Source organism: Brienomyrus brachyistius, unplaced genomic scaffold (genome assembly GCF_023856365.1).
Source record: "Brienomyrus brachyistius isolate T26 unplaced genomic scaffold, BBRACH_0.4 scaffold35, whole genome shotgun sequence".
Lineage (NCBI taxonomy): Eukaryota > Metazoa > Chordata > Actinopteri > Osteoglossiformes > Mormyridae > Brienomyrus > Brienomyrus brachyistius.
Genome location: NW_026042310.1, coordinates 745,629 through 756,303, shown reverse-complemented (window position 1 = coordinate 756,303; position 10,675 = coordinate 745,629). Strand labels below are relative to the sequence as shown.

General features: G+C 47.4%; 1 protein-coding gene across 2 annotated transcripts; it reads right to left on the bottom strand.

Moving 5' to 3' along the window:
• Positions 1–259: 259 nt before the first annotated feature.
• Positions 260–9,125, bottom strand: LOC125721849 (REST corepressor 2-like). 2 transcript variants are annotated; one of them, XM_048997995.1, is made up of 15 exons: positions 8,790–9,125; positions 8,392–8,595; positions 6,820–6,933; positions 5,408–5,464; positions 5,027–5,107; positions 4,892–4,944; positions 4,404–4,565; positions 4,146–4,270; positions 3,750–3,816; positions 3,252–3,497; positions 2,863–2,940; positions 2,558–2,615; positions 2,209–2,453; positions 1,390–1,776; positions 260–1,255 (listed from the first exon to the last, which is right to left on the bottom strand). In XM_048997995.1, the coding sequence occupies exons 3-14, from the start codon at positions 6,923–6,925 to the stop codon at positions 1,402–1,404; spliced, it is 1,653 nt and encodes a 550-aa protein (XP_048853952.1). In that variant the 5' UTR covers positions 6,926–6,933; positions 8,392–8,595; positions 8,790–9,125; the 3' UTR covers positions 260–1,255; positions 1,390–1,401. The 2 variants fall into 2 exon arrangements, with proteins under 2 accessions (XP_048853952.1, XP_048853950.1); XM_048997993.1 differs by lacking the exon at positions 8,392–8,595.
• Between the last annotated feature and the right edge of the window lie 1,550 nt (positions 9,126–10,675).

The following is a 10,675-nucleotide window of genomic DNA, read 5'->3' as shown; positions in this document are numbered from 1 at the left end:
GGTTTACTGGCACATTAAGGAGTATCTGGTGGTACTACTCAAATGACAGGCAGTGCTAATGTGTGGATAATCAAGTAACTGACACAAACCAAGAACCACTGTTCGCGAAAGCAAAACTCTTCAGCTAGAATGGGGTCACACTCCCGTTAAAGTTTTATGTGTGTGAGGGGGGGGGGGGGGGGGGGGGGGGAGTGATGTCCTTCAATTTCCCCCTTAATTCGATTTTAGATTAACGAAACATGGATGATTTTACAAATGGTACAAGATGCAGTATTTTATTTTAAATAAGGTTCTAACAGAACGACAAGTCCACATACAACAAAAACCGATCCCGCACCCGTTCACAGCACAGGGTAGACTCCTTCCTACGCTTGCCCGGCTGCATCCGTGTGCGTTTCGTAAGGTCTACATATTTAGTTTCGTTTAGTCCAGGTCAAATTTCACTCCTTTTAGTGTTTTGGTTCTACTCTAGACAAAAAGGTTAAAAACGGGTCTCAAATTCAAGCCATCAGCGGACTGCATGCGCCGGTTTAAACACCTGTGGCATTTTATAAAAATACTTTTTCCGAATTATGTGGAATATCGGTGCCTGCTTTTTTTTTTTTTTGTACCCCCATCTAAAAAAAGTGTATAGCAGTATGTTTAGTGTTTATGTAGAGAAAAGGGTGGGTATTAACTAACTGGTAATGGGACTAGTTAAGCCAAGTGAAGGGATCAGAATGATCTCATGCACCGTTCTCTGTTTAGTAAGCCGGAAAACCCTTAAATACAGGTTAACTACCACTATTGTCTTAAATCGCTAGTCCTACATGGCTCTTCGGCGATTGACGACTCATCAAGGGATTGATGTCGCCATGCCACAAACATATGCTGTGTCTCCATAGATACCATTCTGCATTCGGCCAGTCAGAACGTGTTTGGAGTCGCCCTGCCACTCTGCCTGGGACCAATCAAGTAAATCCTTTGTCACAGTTCACCTCATCAGCCACAACATTCCAGTGTATATGGATTTTGGTTGGATGGTCTTGGGGCGTGGTAAAACCACTGTTTGGTTTCAGAATGGATCCTTGTGGTCACCTGTAGGCGCCTTACAATTTGGTCAACTGGTCAGCTGAGCCCGTGGGTCACTTCTGTCTCAGTCATGGGTCGGGAGGCAACAGCTGTTAAAATCTGGGGAGCAGAGGACAAGGGTTCTTCCTACGATGGGGTTGAGGTTGGCTGTTGTTTTTTTTGTGTGGTTCGAAGAGGAAGAAATCTACATGACAGAGGGAGAAAGGAGGTTATTTCAAGTGTCCGGTTGAAGGATTTGACCCCTAGCTGTTCATGGCATGCTGAGCAGGTCGAGATCACCAACTCAAAATCGAGGCCTCCTCGTGTTCCCTTCCTCACCTGGCGGCCCCATCAGTTAGCCTGCGGTGACTCCATCTTCACCCCCACCAGCGACAGTGGTAGCTGTTCGGCTGAGGTGGACAACAACGGAGACTTGGAACTGGGGAGAGAGCCCTGGGTGTTGCGGAGCCCCCCCTGGTGACGGGCAGCAGCCATGGCGGGCCGTATAAGAGGAGGCGGCGGGTGGTTGTGAGGGTTACGCAGCTGGTGGGGGCGGGTCTGCAGGGGCGGAGGTTGGCGGAGGAGACTTGGCGGGGCGGGGCGCAGCAGCGGGGGCGGCTGAGACAGAGCAGGTGCACTCTGGGTTACGCCGGTGCCGTCGGCGCTATCGGCCATGACAGGAGCGGGTGTCCTGTTAGCTGAAGAGAACTCTGCGGTGATCTGGACCTGGAGGGAAGGAAATCTTACTGGGTCACAGTGAACGGGGTGTCCCATTTCCCACAATCCTTCAGCTCGTTAAGTCCCAGTTAAGCTTCCCAGTTGAATCTCTTCATGGTTTTGTGGTACATGATTTGCGTTTCTCCAATATGACTACCAGATCTTAGAATGAATTTATAATTCTGCCTTCCAGCAAATTTCACTTAAATTTGAACAAACTTCTGCTCACCAATATCACTAATGTCCATTTATTTGGGGGGGGGGGGGGGGGTGCTAGTGATATCCCTGCTTCTAATGGCATGAAATGACACCATATTTACACTGAAGATAGATCACATTTTAGCTGGTCCTCCTGTTGTGGACGTTCAGTTCCTCCACGTCACCTCCTTCCTCTAGAGTTCCCATCTTTTGAACGCCTCCTGTCCCTACCGCTCTTCTCACCTCATCCTCTTCTGTGCTGCCGTTGCCCCCCGAAAAACCTCTCCCGACCTCGGCTGCCCCCTTGGAGTCGCCGGGCACCCCAGGATGCTCCTGCAGCACCTCCTGCTCCGCCTGCCACTCCCGTAGCACCTCCTCCAGGTTGAAGCGGCGTCGGTAGTTAATGAAGAAGGAGCTGACCTGGGAGATGGTCTTGTTCCCGATCACCTCAGCGATGGCCGCCAGGTCTTTCCCGTAGCGTCGGATTGCTGTGGACGACAGATAGGGCCGTGTCCTGATCGGTGAAGTCAAGAGCCTCTCGAGCAGGCCCGTACGGCCGCCTCCACAGCCCGCCCTGCGAACGTCACCTCACCTTGGACGGCCAGAAGCTGCTCCTCTGTGGTCCAGCGGGAGTTGATCTTGGGGACAGACTGTAGAGAGACAGACAAGGCGTGACAGTGAGCAAGTCTGCACAAGAGGGGTGCATAGAGGCGGGGCCATAGGTCCAAGCTGAAAGGCCCCTGGGGTGGCCCCTCCCCCATCTCACTGATTCAAAACATGATTGGCTATTAAGGTCAGCCCTCCTGCTGTTTTCTGGCCCTTCTTTAAAAAAAAGCCCTAGAATCACCTTTGCTGCGCAAAGCATCCTATATTCAGAAGCAGTACACAGACACACACCTCCGTTGGCCTCAAGGTCTCAATTCCTCCCTCCAGGCTGAGCCTCAGGCCGCTGTTGGTCTGCTTGATGCTCTGGACCTGTTGGAAGACCAGAAGTTCAGAGCGTCTCAGAAAATGAAGATGCTGGGAGCTTGGCCTCTTATGTAGAATTTTTACTGAATACGGAAAATAGGGATTAACAAAACTCGCAAAAAAAAAAATACTTGTTAGTCGTACTTAGCTGTCAAGCATGTATATAACAATCACAGGCAGTGCGGGAGGGTAAGCAAGTGTTAGCCGGCATTAATTGTAAACATTAGTGATCTATTTAATTGGTTTTAGCCGAATGCTAATTTAGCAATCAAGTCCGGTGTTCTACACCTTAGTGGAGCTACTTGCCCCATCATTACCCGTCTCTTCAGCGACACCAGCTGGCCGTCCAGCTGCTTGAGACACAGGGCCCCTGCATCTGTGGTGGTCGAGACGATATTGATGTCCTCCTGTATGAGGTACATGCCCTTGGGGGGGCGCCGGCGGGCTCGGAGAGGATGGTGCCGGTACTGCGAGCCCTGGCTCTCTTTTCGTAGCGGACCAGGCCGGCTGGATGCAGCCCTGTCCCCACCTCCCACCTTACTCCCTGTAGCCGGTTTTTCGGCCTGTGGAATGAGGGCAGAGAGACAACCTTACACACCCATATGCAAAATATGAAGTATTTCTCAGGCAACTGTACAGCCAAATAACCTGCAGGGTGCAGCCATAAGCTAATGCACTAACTAGTTGCTAACACTAATGCCCTAAATCCCATCAAACGGTGGCCACTACTGGTCCCTACTGGAAATGTCACACTGTCCAGCTGTAAGTAAATGCACAGAAGCGTCTCCCAGCTGCATTTTAGCGACGTCCTTCACCTCTTTCTTCACCTCCACCTCGAAGTCACTGTCGCTCCCCCCGTCAGCACCCTCCTCAGCCTCATTACTGCAGAACGGGTGGGGGGATGAGGGACGCCACAGGTAAGAACTACAGCATTTCAAACCACATGTCTAACAACATGCGGTGAAAATTGTACCTATTTACTGACATCGACCTAATGCAGGGTTTATTTGTACATGGTGAATGAAATATTTAAATTTTAAAGTATGATGAATCGAGAATGATGTGTTAGCTAAGCCTGCTTTGAAGCAGATTTTATATGATAGTTTTAAAATATAAAACTATCTTTAGTGGTAATGTGTTTTTCTCCCAGACTTTCAGAGAAGTCCTGAAGCTGCCCCTTAGCGGGTAACTAGCCCTCAATCCTTCCCCACCTGTCATCTTTCTCCTTCTTGCTGACCAGTCGGCGTGCCTGTCGGTCCATGACGCTAGTGCGGCTTCGAGTTTTCTTCCACGAGTAATAATACTTCACCAGGTTGGAGATGAGCTTATCCGGGAGCTGGGACAGGGGCATGACAGAGCACACTTTCAGTCACCTCGCCCCTTCGCCGTGATTGGTGGGAATAACCAATAAAAACATGCGCTCGGCCCAATCACATAGCTCCATCCACCGCTATGCCGCGCCCCCTCACCATCTGCTGGATACGGTGGAAGCTCTTGCCGTGAAAACTGAAGGCCTGTTCAAACAGCACTTTGTCCTCCACCGTCCAGTCCTCTGGCGAAGGTGTGAAGTTGGCCAGGTCGGCTAGGGACTTCTCCACATCGTGCTTGTGCCACAGCAACATGCCCAGGGCCTGGGGGGGGAGGGGGAGGAGCAAGATAAGATGGTGAGGGGGCTTGATCTGAAGTTTTTCTTACTTTACAGACCAAAACAAGCTCATGAGAGTTGCGCGTACATTTAATATTCTGAGGGCAGAATGAAAATTGATTGGTTCTCTGTCTGAACCAATCAGATTGTAGAAGAGGTGAGTCTAAACAACTAGAGGAGGTTGGAGCCGAACAATCAGATGTCTTGGTCCCGCCTCCTCTAGTTGGTTAAGAAAGTGTTTAGGACTGGCATTTTATTAGAATATCTAGAGCTACCTCAGACTTAGCCTCACGTCCTGTGTGGAATGTTTACCTGCTCGATGTTGTATCCATGCTTCTCTTTGGCCATTAGAATGTATTCGTCCACTAAGGGAGAGGAGACAGGGTGTTAGAACAGCCTGCCTGTGCGCCTTGTCACCGTACCCACTAGTACATGGCGGGTACTTACACTGGGCCTCCGAAACCAGGTAGCTGGGGGACCACACCAGCACCCCCCGCTGGTCATTCTCGGCGTAGCGAGCCAGGCTATCTGCAGGGACAAGGACACGCCATGTCAGGTCTACGCCAACATGTGCTCTCGTCTTCAAAGACGCACAGATGACCACATGCACACACTCGCATGCTTTCGGATATGAGACTCACCGAATTAACACACTAACTAAGCCAAAGTTCCTGGAAAATCCAGCATGCATCTTTTCCCGCATGTGTCATCTCATATCATCTCATATACAGCCCCCCTTGCCATTTTCTCTCCCCCCACTGTACCCCAGCCTCCCCAGCTTCCCTCTGACCTCCTCCTAGCCCCCATTTCCTATCCATCCATCCTTACCAGGTTTGTACTCAGGAATCTGGGCCTGGTAGTTCCCACCTACCCGGATCATGCTGTCTGTAAGGATGGAAGCAGATGATGTAAGGGTGGTTACACAAGCGATTAAAGGCGGCTATTATGCTTTTCTGTTTTTTCCCTTTAGCGTGTTATATAGCCTCGTGCATGTGAACAGTCTGCAAAGTCTTGAGGCCTTTTTAAGTAGATACCAACGGGAGTAACTCTCACCACACTGACCGCTCTACTCTAATCTGCCTGGAACATCTTGTTAGAATTCTAGGCCTTACTTTCGTGACATGGTGAGGTCACCTCGTAACACAATCCTCATTGGTTGCCTACCTGCAAGGATCTGTCTGCAGACTGCAGCCGACCAACCACAGTGGACTGGGGTCATCGGGGACAAGAGCTCTAACAGAGCGTTTCAGAGGCAGTTATGGACAGAGTGAATAGAGATGTACAGTACGACAAGAATACCGTGTTTTTGGAACACTGAAGCATGTAGACTCAAAAAATAAAATTAGGATCAGGGAGGAAGAGCATAATAGGATCCCTTTAACGACAGCTGAAGAAACAAGAAGTTACTAGTTAAGGGAGAATAAGAGTTTTCATAAAAGACAACTAACTTCTAAGCACTACCAAAGGTTTAATATGGAGCCAAATGTGCTCAACAGCACCCCCTGGCGGCTACCACTCTGCATTCGGCATTTTCACACGTGATGCATCGTGATTCATAGTTCGAGGGGCAAGGCAGATCTCGCTTGCCTGCCCTGTCCCGTGAACAACACCTTCAGCCACGAAGCGGGGTGGGAACATGAGATAAGACGCCATTTAATACGGCATAAATGCAGCATGACATCAGATGCTTCCTGCGTCACAGAAAAGGGAAAGCTCAAGAAAGACCATTGCAGGAGCTTCTGAGATTTGTACAAGCATGACATGTATCCAGGTCCAATCTCCTCAGTCTGTTTCAGGGGTTTCCCTCTAGGCCAATTTTGTAATTTTACAGTGAAACATAGCCGATTCTCTTGAGACGGGCCTTTGTTTGATGTTGTAATAGTGAGGCTGGAATGATCGCCGGTCAGACAGACACGTTTGTTATGAGTTCTAAGCTCAACAAAGTCAAAGCTTCATGATCCAGCAGGTGGGCAAGTTCTCACCCAAAATAAACTAATAAATAAGTGGGCTGTAAAAATCTTTAAAATTAGCAACAGTATATAAATGGAAAGTGATGCATGTTAATAAATAAAATTCTTAGATGGTGACTAGGCTAGCTTCCAACGGTAAGCTAAGATTTGTTATGCCGCACCGTCTTAAGTTTCCTTCTTATGGGTCGAGAACCTATAACCATCTCCATTAGCACTAAGCAGTGTGGAGTCAGCGCAATGTGTTATACAGTAGCATGTGAAACTCAGTACCGTGTGTCCGGTCCTCATCGCTGCTGTCTTCCTCCGACTGCTGACTGCTTCCGTTGCCCGTCTTGGCTCGGCTCCTAGACAGCACACCAGACCCTGGGCGCTCCATGGTGCCCCCTAGTGACACACACATGCGACATCGCCGTTAGCGGCCTCCAGCGCTAACACACGCAAGCTAACCCTGCCACGGCCTGTAGTGCGAGTGACCTCTGCGCGAGTCACATTTCATCATTTCCCAGTCAGGTGTGTGTGGGAGGGGGGATCTCACATATTACACGCATCATAAACATTACCCCTTTCCTGAGGTTTATGAAGCATTAACCCCCCCCATTAAAAATACAGAGAACCTCCTTAGTGATGTTCTTTGGCTGTTCTAATACCAGGAGTATGGAAATAATTAAATCCCCCCCCCCAAAGGATTTAAAGTTACAGAGATATTAGGAAACATGTCAAATTCCTTTTGCTAGTCCAATGTATTCTTTTGAAAACAATCGGGGGAAAATTGACATACCAATAGACAGTCTTATAAGAAAGTAACTCATTGGTAATATAATAAACGTAATGAAGTAGCATCGAACTTTAACCTGCATATTTCACTTAGGCACTTCTCAGCAAATTAACCTTTCAAAATGGGATTTCACTGTAAGTACAGAACACCACCCCCCCCATAAAAACCTTAAATCTACAGCTATCACTGACAAAGTAACTTTTTTTTTGCGCTGATAATGTCTGTCTGTCATCTTCAAGGGCCGAAAAGTGCGAGTTTGTTGTATTATTCATTATTTTCAGAGGCACAAGCCTTGTCATTGTATCTATCGGTTAATGCTTAAGTACCCTTTGTTCGGGTATAAGTAATGGGTACGCCGTGTGAAACTCAAGTTACCCTTGGCTTTGTTATCGATTTTAACTTTTGCAAATGCAATATTAAAATATCAAAAGATAGCTACCAATCAATCCCGAGGTACAATTTCGGGTTTTGAACTCTAATCCGCAGATTACTTCGCCATCAAACTTTATCTGACTATTTCCCCATCCCCCCCCCCACCCCTGCACGCAAAAGTACCGGCGTGTGATAAAAACGACAATTAAGGCTCCGAGTTGAACATGATCTCCCTGCGTAAATAGCCTTTATTAACCCCATACGTTATGGTGTCAATTAAGAGCTGCAGGATTAAAATTAGAAAGCACTTGCATTGTTTTTCTAGTTTGTCATTGGTGCAGTTTAGCCAGTGAAACAAAAGGATTATTCGTGTCATCTCTCAGATGAGTATTGCCAGCATGTAAATGATCCGGTATAAATCTGAACACTTGTCCAGCTTTGGCACGTAGTCACCGGAATGCTAAGCTATCAGGCTAAAGAAATAGAAAACAGTGCCCCCTTACTCATTCCTCGCCTTTCCCCTATTCCCCGACCTCTCCGTTTGCCCCGCTTATTTTAAAATTTACCAGATCGGTCCTTTATTCCTATTGTTCCGACAAGACAAATAGAATGAAACTCATTTTAAAAGAGAAGCAACAATCCGACGTGTGTTTTATGCTGCTTTGTCAGGGGGGGAAAAATGGAAAATAAATCACCTTTTCCCCCTTTCCTCTCTTCTTTGTTCCTCGGATGGTAACTTGTTGTATAAGTTAGATTTCTTTATTTATTCTTTTGCTTGAAGTTGTCCTCCCGTTGCGAATGCGACGCCGGGTATTTAACAGATCGCGTCCCTTTGTTGTAAAACGGACCCTGGATCGATACGCTCGGCGCTACCGGACAGTCGGCGCATCGCTCAGCGGCTGATAAAACGGCAACATTTAAACGCGCAAATTATCCCCAGCAAACCCCCCCGAGCAGACACTCCATAATAACGGCACAATAAAGTCGGCGGCGTAAATTATGGGTGCCGGCAAGCCTCATCACACCCTGCTATCACAAGTACATATAGGGCTTCGCCGCTCAGTTGAAAGTAGTTCCCCCTATCGGTGCTCACCTCAAAAACGTGCTTTAACAGATCCTATACTATGGCGGTGCTGTGGCCGGTTTCCGGTCCCCCACGTTGGATGATATCCCCCTCTTGACACTATCAAAGTTATAATCTTAGCGGTAATTCATCAATGCATGTCCTTCGGAGAAGATCCGTCGCTGTTTAGGGCGCGATTTTAACTACGCGTGCATTTAAATAAATTGTAGGGCAAAATATCTGAATTCGTATTTCTTGAATGCGTCGTGGAGGAAGTGCCCAATCGTGGATGTTTTCACGCCGAGCAACCTGTTTGTGCACGCTCCCTACAATTCACTACCAAGACTCTTCCTATTTCTCTGCGTCTCTGAGTCATCCACTCCTTCCTCTCTTTATTTCCTCCTGACATTGCTCCTCTATTTCCTCTCAGATGGTCGTGTTTTTTTTCCCTCTGCACCCAAACCCTCCATCTGTCTTTCGTAACTTTGTTTATGTTGGGATGACCATGCATGACCCCTTCTTGTAGCTGTGCTCATCCCAGCCGTGGGCTGTATCGGTGGGCACACAAAACTTTCAAAATTGCCGTGGTGGGGTTTTTACTTACTCCGTTCTGAAATTTCAGTGTAAGGGGGGGCGATCCAAAAAACAAAAACACACGAGGACAGGCTCTGTCTTGAAAAAAATTGCAGAGCAAATGAACCACGTTACATAAATACTGTATGCTCGTGTTTTTGACTTATTGTCTCAGTGCGTATATAGAAAGCATAACCCTATTTGACTTGTACTTTTCCATAGATGGAAATGTAATATTTGAATGTGTTAACTTACAGATAACTACTATAAAAATACAGTCGGGGCCTTAGTTTGAAAAGTCCTTATTGCCTTGAGGATAATTACCCACCCCCCAGCCCTGGTCCTGTCAGATGCCGTCGCCCCCCTCCCTTAAGACATATGACCTGCGCACAAAGGGCGTAGGAGGGAGCCGCTGGGGGGGCCATCTGCCCCCTAGACAGAATTGGGTGTGTGTTTCGGTGGGGGGGGGTGTTGTCTGGAGGCTGAAGTGGGGGATGGGGAGATGGTTGTATATCACAGCACAAACGCCAACTAACATCCATAATACATGAGTATCAAAGTATTTTTCGAGAGAAACTGTACAGGACATAGCAGTATAACAGCCTAATGCTGGTGGAATTAACTCGGCTTTAAACGTAATAGTAACATAAGCTGACCTATATGGCTACCCGTTTAATAAACATTTTATACCTTTCCTTACTTTATATATTTTATTGCCTTGTGGAAAAGAACTAACATTCATCCACCATCCATCTTCCAACCGTTCATCGCGCTAAGCCCCTTGGCGTATAACATTCGTTTTATGTGTATATGTAATGCATGTTAAAGATTGACGTTGACTGCTTGTTCTACGTATGACTTTGCTATATTGCACCATCCATATATCTTTCTGTTATCGTGTAGGTATGGTCTAATATTAACATTCTATTTTCTGTTTACTGTATAGGGAAAATCATTGTGCTGAGCAGAATGAAATGTAACTTCGCTTCTCCACTTGCATTATTACTTTATGGGGCCATCTGCTGGATATGAGCAGTATTACACGCAGAAGAAGATGGCAACTATACAATCCAACCATCTTTCGACCGCCTACTCTTGATAGGGTCGCGGGGGGTGTTGCTAGGGACTTTCCCATGCAGTACAGGGCACAAGGCACGCGAACAAAAAAAAATCAGGCACTACGTACAATTTATAGACGCCAGTTCTCGAAGCCGCATCTCTTCGGATTGCGGGAGGAAACAAGCTCGAAGCGTGGGTGGGTGGGGGGGGGGTGTTGTTCAGGTTATACAAAGAGCGGAATCGAACCAATCAATCAATATCCTCACTATGATTTCGCTCGTAAC